This window comes from Achroia grisella, unplaced genomic scaffold, assembly GCF_030625045.1.
Source record: "Achroia grisella isolate CSIRO2021 unplaced genomic scaffold, CSIRO_AGI_Agris_v1 utg461, whole genome shotgun sequence".
In the NCBI taxonomy this organism is placed as follows: domain Eukaryota; kingdom Metazoa; phylum Arthropoda; class Insecta; order Lepidoptera; family Pyralidae; genus Achroia; species Achroia grisella.
In genome coordinates this window covers 573,165-592,032 of record NW_026712871.1, presented here as the reverse complement: position 1 = coordinate 592,032, position 18,868 = coordinate 573,165, and the positions used below count along the sequence as shown (strand labels likewise).

At 33.6% G+C, this 18,868-nt stretch overlaps 1 protein-coding gene across 1 annotated transcript; it reads right to left on the bottom strand.

The window, feature by feature from the left end:
* Positions 1-3,440: 3,440 nt before the first annotated feature.
* Positions 3,441-18,431, bottom strand: LOC131845250 (putative uncharacterized protein DDB_G0286901). Its single transcript, XM_059194288.1, has 15 exons — positions 18,399-18,431; positions 16,233-16,412; positions 15,465-15,489; positions 15,169-15,192; positions 14,614-14,661; positions 12,914-12,958; positions 11,269-11,289; positions 10,486-10,593; positions 9,654-9,848; positions 9,144-9,197; positions 8,565-8,615; positions 7,615-7,659; positions 6,783-6,803; positions 6,522-6,569; positions 3,441-6,124 (listed from the first exon to the last, which is right to left on the bottom strand). Exons 1-15 carry the CDS (start codon positions 18,429-18,431, stop codon positions 3,441-3,443), a joined length of 3,582 nt encoding a protein of 1,193 aa, XP_059050271.1.
* Between the last annotated feature and the right edge of the window lie 437 nt (positions 18,432-18,868).

The window sequence follows — 18,868 nt, the reverse complement described above, 5'->3', positions numbered from 1 at the left end:
TTCGACACACAGCTCAATCGGATGATTTTTCATTTTTCATTCACCCGCAAAATGAAATTTGGGCCTTATAACCCTTTTGCTTGGGGGATGGGAATTGTTGGTAATAAGGCCTAATATGGTATAATGTACCATCAGGTTGACCTCAGGTTTCCCTGGAAACCATCCTAATTAATTCCTGGTGAATATGTCACGATGTGTTAACTGACATATCCTGAAGGTGAGAAATTCATTAACCCTAGTAGCTAAGTATTTATGGTCAAATACGGAAAATTAAATATGATTATTTGAAAATCAACATTTATTAATACTTTTATATTCTATAATATAAAATTGTAATATAATTAACATAAAATCAAGCAAGACTCAATTAAACAAAACCAAAATTGAATTATTTTTAATTTTGATCTTAAACAGACATAAAAGCTTGTTTTTTAATATAATACTAATAATTCCAAATGTCTTAATTTATAATGAAATAGATGAAATCTTTTAAATCTTCATGATTTTGGGTTTTTCGGGGTCCAGCTTTGGCCACAGGTAGAACGGCTTCAGGGGAAATACTTCTTTTGATGTACAAGATTGAGGAGATATTGCTCTCGATTGTTGTATAATATTGGATTGATCTGTTGGAGTTTGCTCGGACTCAATAATTTTATCAACCGAAAATATACTTTCGGTATTATCACCAACACTAGTACAATCTGTTACATTATTTGGAGCATAGTCTGCATCTGTAAATATGTGTGTATTATATGGACTAATGCCTGATGCATCAAACCCCTTGATATTACTATAACAACAAATAAACTCTATTATTAAACATGTTCAACGAAATTAAACATATGGGGCAAGAAGTCCCATCGGTGTACTTTTTGATCCTTACCTATCTCTAGTGATTTTAAAGGTTCTAAAAAAAATGGTGAACTGCAAGAAAATATTGTTGGCATGCATTACATACAGATACAATAATATTGCATTTCAAACTTACCTTAATATTTTATTTATTTTTAGTGCGGCACTATAAACGAAACCAAAACACACATTTTCATTACTTTCGAGTGCAAAAAATGTTTATTAACTGTGTTACTCGCATATGCATTCTGCGGCAACCTTCGACTTGCAGCTTTGTGCTTGCCCCTCACCCCGCTCAAAACTAGGTAGATTATTTTATTCTAACGCGGTTCTATATTGTGATATGAATGTTGGGACTTCTTACCCGACGGACTTCTAGCCCCGCCCTACCCTACTTCATCTGCCATACCAGCCAGTCTAGACATCGATTGCAAACCTCGTTCTAACAAAATGAATGCAGTTTTCATTAAGATTTGTAATTTAAACTTTTCCGTTGCGTAAATTAAAAGATATAAGTGAACAGACAGACGCTGTGACATTGTTTGTACTATGTAAACAACAACAAACATGTTAATACTGGCTATCTAATGTAAGGTGGTAACATTGACAAGTAAATTGATGGATGGACTGACGTAACATACGGTGAAAGTTCGAGTCATTATTATCCGTTGGCAAAATCACAGATCAAAATTGGTGACAACCATTCGAAATAAAGAAGACGAAACACAAATAAGTGAAAATGTATTTGTAAATATTGGAGGCATTCCCGAGTTCATGCCGTTTAGTGAGGCAAGGAGAGTGGCACAAGTTGTGAAGGTGAGTGCTGCTATATCTAAAAGGGGCTCCTTAAACTCGTATAACAAATCCCGGACGCTACTTGGTGTTTTTTTTTCTTTATTGATGATAATGGAATGGTGCACCTGCCTGCGCTAACGGTTTACGCTGGCAGGGCACCAGTGGAGGATGATAGGTACTTGGGATTTCTGTCCCCGACGCACAATGACCCGGCACGCATGGTAGTGTGTAATGTTAGGAAGGTCGTCACTAATATAACTAGTGGCTAGTGGTAGTGGCTTACCAAATTCAGTAAACGGTGGAGACAGAGCAGATACCGGTATTACACAATGGAAAGGATCGGTCGAATAGGTACGCGAGACACATCAACACTTTAACACTATTATTTTATAAGTTACTGGCTTTTGCTCGCGGCTCGCGGCTTTGCTCGCCTTAATTTATCCCCTTAGGGGTGGAATTTATCAATATCCATTCTTAGGCATCCCCTACGTCATAGTAGCTTTATGCATGCAAAGTCTCAGCCCGATCGGTTTAAAATTGACAAAGTTTCATACAAACTTGCATCCCCTATTTTATCCCCTTGGGTGTAGGGTTAATCAAAATCCTTTCTTAGCGGATGCCTACGTCATAACATCTACCTGCATGCCAAATTTCACCCCGATCCGTCCAGTGGTTTAAGCTGTACGTTGATAGATCACTACGTCAGTCATCTTTGAGTTATATGTATTTAGATACCGTACGAATACGTATCAGTATTCAATGAAACACACTTTTTCAGTTAATTTTAAATAATGTTCAAAATCTACCCTGTACCATCGTAAGCACAGATTATTATATTAGAGTCCTTTAGTTTCTGTTCCCGCGCTTTTACTTCCCATCCCTTACCTAGTACTGAACTGACCGTACGGCGGCCATGACGCGCGCGCATTTGTTGTGAATTAAAATAAATTAGAACTGAGTTAAACCTACTGTGAAACTGGAAAGCTAGCGAAAATATCTTCGAGACCCTGAAGCCCAAGAAATCCGCAGAACCATACAGGTACGAGACAGACGTTTCCACATTAAGTATTTTCCCTAACAGATAATAAACATGCGGAGTAGTCATAGTAACCACTCTGGTCATAGAATTATTTATTTATATGTATAGATTGCAATGCAAACAAGCTAACGGCCTACCTGATGGTAAGTGGTAACAATTGCCTATAAACTTGATTACACTGCGGACATCACGTCATCATGTGATGATTCTACTCATACGTCATTACGAAGGCTAATATAACACGACTGATATCCTGTAATTTCAACTGAAACAGCTAATAAGGCCAGACCAACGTGTTCCCTCTAATATGGTCGAGTGCAATGATGGCTGGCTCATCCGTCATACTCGTGAACGTGCTTGTGTGGACTGGTCTGTTTGGGTTACGAACACTGATTAGACTATTTGCTTTTGATAAAATTGCAATAGCATATTCTTGATTCTATTCTGTCGAATTTACGTACGTAAATTCGAGGCAAACAAGCATACGGCCCATCTGATGGTAAATGGTTACCGTAGCCTATGGACGCCTGAAAGATTGCGCTAGTATGAAAATAAGTAAAAAACGAAAATCAAATATAAGGATATTTATTGAACAGAAAATTAAAACATTTAACAAGAATTTTTTACAACAGATTGTACATTAATCTTGTGGAAATAAATTGCAAACAATAATAATTGTAAAATTACAATACAAATGTCATTATTAATATTACAAGTCATCATCGGATCAGTGGTTGTTGATACAACAGTGTTATTAACATCCCCTAGATCCCTTTGGGTGTCTTTTACCTTTACCATGTTTCCAATGGTGTTTACCCTTGGACTCTTTAGAATTTTCCTTAGAACCGGATTCCTCGCTAGAATTTTCGTTTGATTCAGAACTCGAACTGCTATTAGAATTACTGTTTGAGTTGGAATTGCTCGAGCTATTTGAATTGCTGTTTGAGTTAGAACTGGAATTTGCATTGCTTGAGCTATTTGCATTGCTACTCGAGTTAGAACTAGAATTTGCATTGCTTGAGCTATTTGAATTGCTGTTTGAGTTAGAACTGGAATTTGCATTGCTCGAGCTATTTGAATTGCTGTTTGAGTTAGAACTGGAATTTGCATTGCTCGAGCTATTTGAATTGCTGTTTGAGTTAGAACTGGAATTTGCATTGCTTGAGCTATTTGCATTGCTACTCGAGTTAGAACTGGAATTTGCATTGCTTGAGCTATTTGCATTGCTACTCGAGTTAGAACTAGAATTTGCATTGCTACTTGAGTTAGAACTGGAATTTGCATTACTGGAATTATTTTCATTGCTGCTTGAGTTGCTATTGGAATTGTTGTTGCAGCCACCGGAGTGCTTTTTGCCTTTACCTTTACCTTTACCCTTGCCATGGTGTCTCCTATGTTTGCCACCATTAGACTCTTTAGAATTTTCACCTGATTCCTCACTGGAATTTTCGTTTGATTCAGAACTCGAATTGCTATTCGAGTTACTGTTAGAATTATTGTTAGAGCTGCTGTTTGAATTGGAGTTAGCATTTGAATTGCTATTCGAGTTACTGTTAGAATTATTGCTAGAGCTGCTGTTTGAATTGGAGTTAGCATTTGAATTGCTATTCGAGTTACTGCTAGAATTATTGCTACTGGAATTATTGTTAGAGCAGCTGTTTGAATTGGAGTTAGCATTTGAATTGCTATTCGAGTTACTGCTAGAATTATTGCTGCTGGAATTATTGCTAGAGCTGCTGTTTGAATTGGAGTTAGCATTAGAATTGCTATTCGAGTTACTGCTAGAATTATTGTTAGAGCTGCTGTTTGAATTGGAGTTAGCATTTGAATTGCTATTCGAGTTACTGCTAGAATTATTGCTACTGGAATTATTGTTAGAGCTGCTGTTTGAATTGGAGTTAGCATTTGAATTGCTATTCGAGTTACTGCTAGAATTATTGCTGCTGGAATTATTGCTAGAGCTGCTGTTTGAATTGGAGTTAGCATTAGAATTGCTATTCGAGTTACTGCTAGAATTATTGTTAGAGCTGCTGTTTGAATTGGAGTTAGCATTTGAATTGCTATTCGAGTTACTGCTAGAATTATTGCTGCTGGAATTATTGCTAGAGCTACTGTTTGAATTGGAGTTAGCATTTGAATTGCTATTCGAGTTACTGCTAGAATTATTGCTGCTGGAATTATTGTTAGAGCTGCTGTTTGAATTGGAGTTAGCATTTGAATTGCTATTCGAGTTACTGCTAGAATTATTGTTAGAGCTGCTGTTTGAATTGGAGTTAGCATTTGAATTGCTATTCGAGTTACTGCTAGAATTATTGTTAGAGCTGCTGTTTGAATTGGAGTTAGCATTTGAATTGCTATTCGAGTTACTGCTAGAATTATTGCTGCTGGAATTATTGTTAGAGCTGCTGTTTGAATTGGAGTTAGCATTTGAATTGCTATTCGAGTTACTGCTAGAATTATTGTTAGAGCTGCTGTTTGAATTGGAGTTAGCATTTGAATTGCTATTCGAGTTACTGCTAGAATTATTGTTAGAGCTGCTGTTTGAATTGGAGTTAGCATTTGAATTGCTATTCGAGTTACTGCTAGAATTATTGCTGCTGGAATTATTGTTAGAGCTGCTGTTTGAATTGGAGTTAGCATTTGAATTGCTATTCGAGTTACTGCTAGAATTATTGTTAGAGCTGCTGTTTGAATTGGAGTTAGCATTTGAATTGCTATTCGAGTTACTGCTAGAATTATTGCTGCTGGAATTATTGCTAGAGCTGCTGTTTGAATTGGAGTTAGCATTTGAATTGCTATTCGAGTTACTGCTAGAATTATTGCTACTGGAATTATTGTTAGAACTGCTGTTTGAGTTGCTATTCGAGTTACTGTTTGAATTATTGGTACTGGAATTATTATTAGAACTGCTGTTTGAGTTAGAATTGCTATTGGAGTTGCTATTCGAGTTACTGTTAGAATTATTGCTGCTGGAATTATTGTTAGAGCTGCTGTTTGAGTTGCTATTTGAATTGCTATTCGAGTTACTGTTTGAATTATTGGTACTGGAATTATTATTAGAACTGCTGTTTGAGTTAGAATTGCTATTGGAGTTGCTATTCGAGTTACTGTTAGAATTATTGCTGCTGGAATTATTGTTAGAGCTGCTGTTTGAGTTGCTATTTGAATTGCTATTCGAGTTACTGTTCGAATTATTGCTGCTGGAATTATTATTAGAACTGCTGTTTGAGTTAGAATTGCTATTGGAGTTGCTATTCGAGTTACTGTTCGAATTACTGTTCGAGTTGCTATTGGAGTTGCTGTTAGAGTTACTGTTGGAATTGCTATTGGAGTTGGAATTGCTATCTGAACCAGAGTCACATCTGATAGCGCCATTGAAGTTGTGTCTTCCATAACCGCGAATTCTCTTCTTTATTTGTATACCCAATGATATTAAGTCTGAAAGAGATAAAAAATAATTAGAATAGTTTTTTTACTAAGTTCAATTTATAGTTCTAGTATAAACTAGTAGAGAGTTTATATTTTTTGTATTAATTTCAATTTTTTGTCATATTATAAGTGGAATGATGTAGACTATAGGCTATTTCTCTACGCCGTGTACCGTTTTTAAGTAATTGGACTGGCAAACAAGCTTACGGCGCGCCTGGTAGAAAGGGCAACTGTCGCTCACTATGCCGATTGATTCCCCGTCCAATCAAAACGGGTATCGAAATTATGATGACCTGAGCTGGAGGTCTAACATATAACTCTGCATTGTAAGTCTTTTTCTATATTTCTTTTTAATTATATACATATAATTTAAAAGTACAAAAATAATATTAGTAAGATATCTTACCAGTATATCCCTTAACCTTGAAACTGATTTCGGCATAGGCGATGATAGCTGAAAAATAAATTTATTTATTATATATGCTGTATTGTAAACAAATAAAGTTCGTCAAACACTCCTACTCAACTGTACTTTCCTTTACTCGCTAATTATTAACTTTATTTAAAACAAAGTGTCAAGAATTTAAGCGTATTTTAAGTGTTTTTTTTAGTAAATGTGAAATGAATACTTTATTACTTCCAAAAAAACAAAATTAAAACAACTTACCGTCAACGAGATCTTCACCAACTGCAAAAAACAAACGAAAAATAAAGCATAAAAAGCGTTTAAAAATATTTGCTGACAGATTTTTGTCAGGGGTTTGTAAACGAAACTATAGTAACAATTCTCATTTCATGACAAAATGTCGAATTGTGATAGTCATAACACGATATATATAATAATAAACCTTAACGATTATATAATAATATTCCAGGTGGGGTGGTCAGAGGTATAGTCAACTGTGGCCGTGGTGGTGAACGCAACATTTGACATGTCCACATTTCGCTCCGTATTGAATACAACACGGTAAGGAGCGAACCTACCGCCGTCTCTAGTATTAATTATTTTTAATATCAGTGTTTCCATCAGTGACGACCTCGATGGTTTAGCTATTAGGACACTGCTTTACTTCCAATGGTAGCGGCTTCAATTTCTCTCACGATACAAATATTTGTATTAATTTTCTTTATATTACTATATATATTTATCGGTATGATTGACATTATATACATATAAAAGGCTGATACAAAGTATCAGCCTTTTCTATGTATATAATGTAAATTGTAAGAACTTTGTAGGTATTAGTACAAATTTAAAATAAAAATTATTATTATTAGTATTTACAAAAAAAGTTTAAGTATATCTACCAGTTGTCTAGAACTTTGGTTACGACTAGATTGCGCTGTGTGAATTATCCTGGGTTATTATTATTATTGACAAAGGATTTCGGTATCTGGCAGGTTCGAACTCACTCAGCCTTTGGATCCAAGTCCAACAGAATTAGTAATCGTGCCACCTCATGGCAACCTCAGGGAAATGTCATATAACCAATACTTACGTCCATCAGAATGCGCGTTGCCAACAACACCGATGATTGTGGATACTGAAAAATAATACGTAATTCTATTAAATTAAGTACATTATACTTTATTCTTTGTATAATATATACTTCGTTTTACAACATACCGCGTTTTCTGAACTAACTAACGAACTAGCTGCTACTCATTCAACCTGTTCTAACACATTCAATCTCATTGTTCTACGTTTCATCCCGTTCCACCTCACTCTAGCCCCGTTCAAACTCATACTACCCAGTCTAGCCGGTTCTACCCTGTTAAACCCCATTACTGGCCGGTTCTGCTCTATTAACAAAATGTTTATATTAACAGCAAAGAGCTTCTGTCCATTTTAAACAGGGATTTAAATTACGAAGAGGCACTCTTACACTAAAATTATGCAGGAGTTTCCCTTCAACTCCATAAATCCATCAATAGACATACATAAATGGTACATAAATAAATTATAAGATATAAGTTAAATTGTCATTATAATATATACATAAATGTATAAATAGAAAAATACGTCAGCATTACGAAAGATAATATGTTTTTAATCGGCTTTTGAATATTCCAATACTAGAACTAGCATGTAGTATGTGAGGCCGTATCCGTCAGGCAGGAGTTGGCCTTCAGCCGCTCCATAAGTCCTTCCGCGGGTTTGGAGTGCCATCTGCATTCGCCTATCGTCCGGTGAAGCTATAAAGGCCAGCTGCGGCCAACAGCATTAGAAAAAAAGGTTGCATGTGAAGAAAAAAGTGAGATCTTCTAATTTTAAAATATATTGAGAAATTCTTTATTCAAATAACTAGCTAACAATAGCTACGTTTATCGAGTTTTGAACTTAGACCCACAGAAATGCAATGTCTCTCCACAATGCGAATATAAAAGAATATTAAATAGTCTCATAAAAATTAGTATTTCTTCACAAGTAAGGAGTAAACGAACTCACCTTTAACGAAAGCGGTTAAGACATCATCACGGCACCATCCACCATTCTTGCCTGAAAGAAAAAATATTCATATATAATCATAACAATCGTAATTACCAAAGGTCCAAGAGGGCTTAATTGGATGACTATACACGCTATATAGTTCCTAGTCCTTAGTCTCGCCTATTTCAGCCACCAGGCAGCTTGTATTGCGAGATATGGTAGTGAAATGAGAGTGGAACACGATATTAGGCCTCAAAACCTCCGCTGAAAATCAGCGCTGTATCTTAGCTGTATGTAGCAATATATTTTACTATGTTGGAGTGGGTGCGTGTATACATATATACATGCTGCTAACTTAATATATGTATATTATTATTATTATGACAGTGGGAATGTATAAAGATATATAACTATTATGACCATGGTAGTACGCAGAGGACAAACTTTCCATTACTTGGATTGTCACTTTTTTTGTTAATTTAATCTCATAAAGCAGCATACCTCTAGCTAATGGCATGTATAAACCTCAAATTTTCTTGAAATGTATGGAGAAGAACATACGTATGAGAGAAGAAAATGTAATAAGAATATACTTACGTTCAAACAGAACTCCCAATTCGATGACCAAGTCCACTACGAGTCTGTCAGAAACTGAAACAGAAAATTATGCAGGTGTTATATAATATATATGGAGATACAAAGTTTCTATAGGGTCAACCAGATTTGATCTCACGACTTCTTGAGTCAAAGTAAAATAGAAAACTATAGTCAGAACAATGTAATGAATTACTGAAATTAATAAATAACTTTCACTGTGACTGAAATAATGATTTTGCCTTTGACTTTGACCTTGCCTCTTATTTGACTTTGATTTTGATTTTGCCTTTAACATTGCCTTTGACTTTGATTATAGGACTTCAACTTTGTTTATCTTAGACTTTGATACTGCCTCTAACTTGGACTTTGATCTGTCTTGATTTTTACTTTGACCTTGACTCTTACGTTAACTTTGATTTTTATTTTAACTTTAAGTTTGCCTTTTTCTTTTACTCTGAATCTGTCTTGATTTTGACTAACCTCTATAAAATGTACTGTGTGTGAACTCACCTGACAGGGATGCAATGCCTTTTCCATTTGTGTACTTTCCAATGACCACATCAATCTGGGCACGGACGTCAATCAATTCGTAGAATTTGACAACATCGTTAGCGCAGGAGTATCCACCTCCATAGTTTCTCCAGCCCCATTTCTTGCCGTAGTCATTCACGCAAATTGCTGGGATGTCTTTTGGGTTTCCTAAGCCTGGAACATAACGATAAAATAATTGATATGATTAATAATGAAACTGTAGAAGACAAATTGACGCGGGAGAATGCAAGGAGAAGAGATAGAGAGAGAAGAGATAGGGGTGATAAGGGTGGTCCACACCAATTTTTTATTTTAAATTCAATGTATATACAACCCTAAATTTGAATCTTCTATCATCAACCCTTATTTTTAATAGCAATATTAACACTTTAATTACTTTATATTCTCGACATTGGATAACTGACAAGTAAAAATCTTGAATCACTTTATTTAAAAAAACCGCATCAAAATGCGTTGCGTAGTTTTAAAGATTTAAGCATACATAGGGACGGACAGACAGCGACAGCGACTTTGTTTTATACTATGTAGTGATTATTCAATAATTTATTCGAATAAACTTAATATAAACACTTTTTAATGGTCACATTTTTTTATTCTACCTTGTTATTCAGAACACAGACTTATCATAAGAAGAACGAGCAAGAAACTTGTGTGTTGCTCTTTTAAATAAACATTGTTCAGAATTACATTTTTAATAAGTAACTTTAAACGGTGCATCCTTGAAGTAGGTCTTATAAATATTTAGAAAATGTTATTTTTATTGAAATAGATATGAAGTCATGATAGTTACCTGGCCTCCTGTCACCAAGAAGTTTTCCAGTGAGTCCTGGAGATCCCAACACGCAGATAATGATCTTGGCGATTGAAATGACGACTGTGAAAAAGAAAATTATGAAACATCAATAGTAAAATCTTTTTTATAACCAAGTTTTTATGTCCGCCATGTTGAATTAATGTAAAAAAAAAAGAAAAAAAATTCGACATTTTTTTCGTAATATTTTATATTAGTATTAATTTGTTTATTCAACTAGTGTTAAAACAACGAATATTTATCAGAATTTATATGGACGGATGCAAAAAATAGGATATTTTTCAATCAAATGAATATAAAAAAAATACTTTTAAAAAACCGAATAAAGATGTTTTTAATTGTTCCAGTTATCTAATACGTATATAAAAATTCCGAAATGGGTCGACCGATTCCTATGAAACTTTTTGTGTATCTTCAGAATAGAACGTAAACTATTTTTCATGCTCTTAAGTAATAAAGGGGTTTTATTATTTGAATTTTTTTTTACATTAGTCTTTTTATGATTTCATTAAAAAAATTTTCGTCATTAAAAATACATACAACCCTAAATATTCACCCTTCTAACAACAACCCCTAATTAATAGCTACATTAGTACTAGTAGTATTTTCTACTCTAGTTTTTCGATAACTTTTTAAGAATAACCCCTATTTTTAATGGCTATATTAGTACTTTAATAATTTTCTACTCTAGTTATTCGATAACTAAGTAATTAATTTCAAATTTTTCTACTTATTAAAATAATAATGAACTTAAATACTCACTTCTGGCCAAAATTTTTCCAACTGAAAAAAAATAAAGAATATTAATAATAAATTCATTATCTATACATACATACAAATAAAATTGGAGTGTCTGTTTGTAATACTGAAATAACGGTTTTTTACTAGACGCATATGAATATAAATACGGTACATACACCAAAATAACATTTTTTACAATTGTTGTCTGTCTGTCAGTTTGTTCCGGCAAATCTCTGAAATGGCTGGACCGATTTTGACGGAACTTTTATTGACAGACAGCTGATGTAGATAGAACTTAGGCTACCTCTATTTTAGTTTAGTTACCTTTAAAATAAAGTTAAGTTCCAAGCGGACGAAGTCGCGTGTATAGCTAGTTATAAATACAATAAAAGCCTAGCGACGCGACGTATAGGAAAATGTTTTCTGCGTGTGTACCTCAGTCTCACCTATTTCAGCCAAGCATCTTACTTTGTAAGCTGTTTCGGTTGTAGGGTGCAGATTGGGCAGTGATATTACAGGGTAAGAGGCGTCATATTAGTCCTCTAGAATGGCAACACCTAATTGGTATCACGGCTGTCACATGATAACGTGATGTCCGTAGTGCTGTTCATGTATATAGGCCACGGTTACCACTTACCATCAGGTTAGCCGCCTTCTTTGCCATTCCAAATCTTATTAATATTATAAACGCGAAAGTTGAGTATGGATGGATGTTTGTTACTCTTTTAAGCAAATTCCACTGAACGGATTTTGATGAAACTTTACAGTAATATAGCTTATACATCATAATAACATATAGGCTATAAATTTCACGTGAGGAAAACCGCGGGCACAGCTAGTATATAATATAGCTACGATATGCCAACTATTGCAAAATGTAATTCTCAGCATTTAGTCTCTCATCTGGGCCGTTGTACGTGTAGAGCGGAAACTACTAAAGTAACCAGCCAAACTCCTCCAAGAACCACAAGCCTCCTTATGTCTTCACAGGCTTCACTGAGCAATCTCACCGTTCCGAAGATTTGTGTGCGTTATATGGCCAAGTACTCCAGGATTACGTGAGCGATCGTTTCTTCCATGACAGCTATCTTCGACACATGGCATTATACGGTGTCTCCTTTGTCCTCAGATTTATTTAAAACGTATTTGTTTATTTCTTAATTTTTCTTTTTTTTTTTAATTAATACTCACGATTTGGAATCAGGCTGTCAATGATACGGGCAAGAGCTCGTGCCACTAGAAAAAAAAAGAATTAATCATTATCTGAGGGAGGGGGAAGTTAAAACTTAAATATAGTAAATTTAAGTTTTAACTACGATTAAAAATCGACACACAACCACAACTTTCGTCACACAAATTTTATAAATTTCCATCCCTATTTGCCACATAGGTCACTCTAGATCACATAATTGTGACATACTCGTCTTCCTTATGTGAAGTTACATATTTCACTAATAGGTACACTACGGAACCAATAGACGAATTGAACATTTTAAAGATTTCCGTATTAGTTAAAATTTTCTGCTTTAATACATACTATATATTTTGAAAGGTGACGTCACGAAATTAAGGACCCATTGTCACTCTTTGTCATACTTCCCCGCTATCTAAGTGTGACGTAAGATATAATTGATCCCTTATTTTAATCGTTTATAAAAAAACTTACCGCTGATGACAACGTTGACGACGTCATCGAAAGCGCCGGGAAATTCTGAAAAATAATATTTATTTATTTAATCATACTTTATTATACCACAGCAGCGGTAAACAAGCATACGACCTGTCTGATCGTAAATGGTCAACGTACCTGTAACACCAGGGGTGTTACGTGCACGTCGCTGCCCCTTAAGAAACATTAATATACCCATTTCGAAAAACCCCCTGCTGTTATATGTAGAGAAGACCTATATAGTTCTAATAAATTCATAATCTGAGTATAATTTCAATTCCTTCCGAGCTACATGTTATAGAATGCGTGTGTGGGGTACACTCGCATTCTATAACATGTAGAATGCGTGTGTACCCCACACAATATTAGTCAGTCTCAACAATATTAGCCGCCAAGCAGCTTACTTTGTACGATGAATCTCGGTTAAACAATGATGTCGGATATGAACTACATGCACTCTTTATTCTTTATTGTAAATAAAATTACGCACATAGTAAATAAAATTATATACAATAAATGTACAAGGATCAGCTTATCTGGAGATTGCTTCCAGCAAACCTAGAAAATGTTATAGGATAGTGTATTAAATAGAATAGTCATACATACGTGTAAGAAAAGAGGAGATATTAAAATATTGTTTTAATGATATTAATTATAAGTATCAATAGACATACATAAATGGTACATAAATAAATTATAAGATATAAGTTAAATTGTAATTATAATATATACATAAATATATAAATATAAAAATACGTCAGCATTACGAAAGATAATATGTTTTTAATCGGATTTTGAATATTCCAATACTAGAACTAGCATGTAGTATGTGAGGCCATATCCGTCAGGCAGGAGTTGGCCTTCAGCCGCTCCATAAGTCCTTCCGCGGGTTTGGAGTGCCATCTGCACTCGCCTCCTAACGTCCGGTGAAGCTGTAAAGGCCAGCTGCAGCCAACACCATTAGAGTAGTCCGAAAAAAGTCGTGAGGTAGAGTTCCACACTCGAATGCATTACATCTTGACGGGCTTGGTGGTCTAGCCGTATAGTACACCGCTTTACTTCCAATGCGGGTTCGATTCCTCGCACGGTATAGACACTTGTATTAATCAATATCATTGTTTGTATCGGTCTGTGTGTTTTCTATTTCATTCTATTAAAATATTTATTTATTTAAAAAAAAAATGTATATATCTGTATGTGTTCATATCAGTTGTCTAGTAAACATAACACAAGCTCTGCTTATCTTGGGACCAGATATCAAATAATAATGATGCTTGTAGTACAGTTCATTTATATATGTCACGGCTACCATTTACCGTCAAAATAATAATAATAATAATATCTCAGGACAATTCACACAGCGTCATCTAGTCCCAAGGTAAGCAGAGCTTGTGTTATGGGTACTAGACAACTGATATAAATACATGGATATTTTTTTTGTAAATAAATACATATAATACATAGAAAACACCCAGACTGATACAATCATACTCATGAATACAAATGTTTGTACCGTGCGAGGAATCGAACCCGCGAACATCGGATAGTAAAGCGGTGTGCTAAACCACTAGACCACCGAGGCTGTCAAAAATGACCGCTAATATACCAATGAAATTATATAAAAAAATAATATCTAATGTTTAATGTTGTCAAGCGTTAGTTTTGTTGTTATTATTAAGTTTAACAAATAAACTTACTCAATTGTGAAATATCCAACAATATGTCAGCTGCATTTCCGGCGACATCTATAATAAATAAATATATACGTTAGAAAATTACATAAAATGAATTTACTAAAAAAAAAACTAATCTGATGAAGTAGAAATAAATATATAACAGTAACGATTACTGAATTAAGTAAAATTAGGATTAATAGCTACTCAAAATTACGTATATTACGCCGAGTACAAAACTTTACAATTTCTCTTTTAGTAAATATATGAAAAATCAATTATTTATATCTGGGATAATGTAGAATTCTATTAATAAAAAAATCTTAAATCAGCCCTTTTATTCCGGAGCTTAATCAATGCAAACAAACAGTCAAATCTTTAGTCTTTAGAATGTTAGTATAGATAAAATAATATTCTTCCGCAAAGACATTTTAGAAAATTCAACTTAGAACCCCATGTCATAGGTTCTCTTTACTTAATTAACAAATTGAAGCATTTTTGTGTTATTAATGATCGTATGAGATAATTACAGAACTTAGGTATAGTGAACAATAAAGTAGTGACAAAATATTCACTTACCAGTGATTCCCTTAGCCAGGTAACCTAGAAATAAAATACAAAGTTAGTTTTCTTTAGAAAAAAAAGTATTAAAAAACAAACAATTATTACGAGGTAACATTTTTTTATTTATTATAAAGAAAAATTATGTAATAGAAATAGAATTGAATATTTATAATATTTATTCAAATTAAAAAGAAAAACGTTTTGCTATCACCGTTTTACAAATTAAAAAACAATATTAATTCTCAGAAATATTAGATATTTCAGTTAACAAAAAAACTAATTAATTTTACAAAAATGTCAATAGGACTTACCAAAAGGTGCCAGTACTCTGTCACCCTGAAAACAAAAATTAAAACCAAATTAATTAATTAGAAACTAAATCTTTTACCATGACAATAAAAATGGTAACTAATTAACTACTTAATAACTAGTTAACTACTAAATAACTAAAAAAGCTACTAAATAAAAAAACAACTAATTAACTACTAAATAACTAGTTAAATACTTAAGAACTAGTTCACTACTTAATAACTAGATAACTACTTAATAACTGGTTAACTACTAAATAACTAGTTAACCATTAAATAACTAATTAATACACAAAAAACTGATACAATCATGCCACCTAATTAACACATTGAAAATTCAATTCAATTTTATAACTGTATATAGGAGGTAGATTACAAACTCGACAGTGGGTGTACCTCAGTCTGACCTATTTCAGCTGCCAAGCAGCTTGCTTTGTCAAATGTATTTCGGTTGGAGGGTGCAGATGAGGCAGTGAAATTACAGGTTAAGAGGACTACAGGATGAGAGAATAATCGTTGTTTCATTTCTGTGATAAAAGAATGAATTCTCATCTATATCCTTTATCAATTTATATATATAAAAATTACGTGTCCGCGATGAACTCCTAAATTAAAGCGATTGCAAATTTGATTTGCACATTGTATGTAATTTGATCCAACTTGAAAGATAGGATAGCTTACATCTCAATTTATAGTCGCAATGTTATTTTATTGCCTTAGTCACAGCAACGCGTGGCCAAGTCTGCTACATATATATAAAAAAGACCTTACTTCTTGGTATTTGTAATCATCATCGATGTATGATCCATGGCCACCTCCTATGAGAGGCCTTCCAACTCCTTTACGTGCTAATCCGTCGTGTCGGCACCATCCGGACCACCATGGTCTCCATAACTTCGTTAATCCTTTCCCCCCCAACAGAAAAGTGGGGGTGGGGCTAACGGCGACGACCTGTAACAATATAATGCAAAATTCAGTCAGACAAATCATAATGAATTTTAATTATTTTAGCCGTAATCAAGTATCTCTGCACATCCCAAAGGGTGACTGGGAGAGAACCCAGTCAACCTTTTTTACCAATTTTAATAGTAAAAAAAACAAATTAAAAAAATTTACAGTCTCAGTAGTCTAGCGGTTCAGTATAGTGATTTACTTCCGATAGTCTGTTGATCATATTTACTGAGCAAAGCCTATTACTCACTATACGATTACTTGAATGACGAGCGTGCATGGCAATAGTTGTTCGTGTACGGGATTTTCATTTAATGTTAGACATAGACACCTATATAAATATTTCTTATTTACATTGTAAATAAACCGACTTTTAAAAAAAAGTAATTCAATTGAGTTTCTTGTCAGTTCTTCTCGATTGGATCTATATACCGAACTGGACGGTAGGGGAAAAAAAATATAATGTAAAAACTTGACGTTCATAAGCGGCTAAAATGTCCTACATGAATAAATTATTTTTTAATTTGAATTTGAATTTGATAGTCGCGGGTTCAATTTCTCGTACGTTACAAACATTTGTATCTACTATATCTTTTTATATCAGTTGTCTAGCACCCTGATTAACTTGCGACTAGATGGCGCTATGTGTAGTGTTCAGAGACATCATTATTTTAATGTTTATTAATTAGTTTAGGTATTTAGAACATACTAGTTTGAAGACCAGACTATGTTTGTTTGCACGGGCATCCTGTACAACATCTCTGAGGTCTTGAACATACAAATCCTGCCTTTTAAGGTTAACTCAATTTCCTGTGGTTTATACTACATTGTGCTTGCTAATACAAAGTTACTATTCAAAACTCTTTTTACAGGTTATCTTGATCAGTACTAGATTGACAAATTAGGTACCTAGTAATAAGTCACTTTTATATGGTTCTTTTAGTTCTATAATCTCATAAAACTCCAAGCAAAATAATTTCGATGGTTGTCTTAGGGAGTCCTCATACAATTAAAAGTAATTAAAATAACGTTTTAATTCCACATGTTATTACTTAACACGCGTTAAATAAAAACTTTACAGTTACAGTATTTTTTATGAAAAGATATGACATCTTCACATAAGCAGCCCACTATACTTAGGTCGTTACGCTTATTTCGACATTTCATATCGAGTTCACCGTTGTTTTTTATTTTTAGTTGTAAAAGTATCGTTATTTTTACTATAGTATTTTTACTTCAGCGATTGCCACAAATACAGTATTGTACGGACTAATTGCTAAACCAATCAGAAATCGTTATAATATATTTTCGTTACATTTTTGATCCAATTGACAGCGTATCATTTGAATATCGCAGTAGGTACTTAATGGCTTTAGTGTTGTTTTGTTTTTGCTACTCAAGTATAGGTTCCCATCCATATTGGTTTCTAGAGTAACAACAATATCTGCTGCGACTATAATTAAGCCCAAGTGATGACAAGGAACCTAGGTCTCATCTGTATTTGCAACAATTTCAATATTGTGCATACGGTGGATGTTATATATTTTTACAGTCTAAACCTTGTTAGACTGAGTTAAAATATACACTCAAGCTTAGTTTTCCAACTAATAATGTTAATCAACCACCAATAAACTACTTGTTTAATTAGTTAAAATTATAAATATTTTAATTATATTTTAACTTGAAATTGCACAATTTAATTTAATTAGGTGATATTATAAATATTTTAATTATTAATTATTTTTAAATTGACATTGCCTAATTTCATTCCATTACTAATATTAATTTAATTTCCTCGCCTAATTCCATTTTTAAATTAAAGCGAGATAGTAGGAATGGAACATTTCTGAATTTTATTCCAATAATTTTTGAACACTTTCATTTTTCAAAAATTATTGGAATAAAATTCAGAAATATATATAATAAAGATTTTATTGATTAAATTTAATTATGTACAAATTCATTAATGAAAAATATTTAACTCACCAGAGCTGCCAAAACGAGGAATTTAAGCATCATGTTTTATGATTCACTACTCCTCAATACTTTTTTGTGGCCATATTTATATGAAATTTAATGTTTACTCTCCATTGATTTGTACAGATGTTTCCATTTTATTATAATAAAATGTAATTTATGTTTTGAATAATTAAGTGTCAATTAATTTCCACACTGTTGTGGAGTAGAGAGAATTGTTTAAAAAACAAATAAATATGTTTTGGCAGCCATCAAAGATCTCCTTTGCGATTCCACATGTCCTGCCTTTAACTTTACTGGTATATGGTATGGTACAAATGATCAACCCATCGCTTTTTTATAGCATAGGATGAAACCCCTCTTTGTCGATTCCTCAAGCTCAAGAGTCGTCACCATCAGAAATGCTTCTTCCAACCAAAACTCTCCAGGCATCTTTATCCTGAGCTAAGTGGACCGCCGACTGAATATTTCGCTTGACG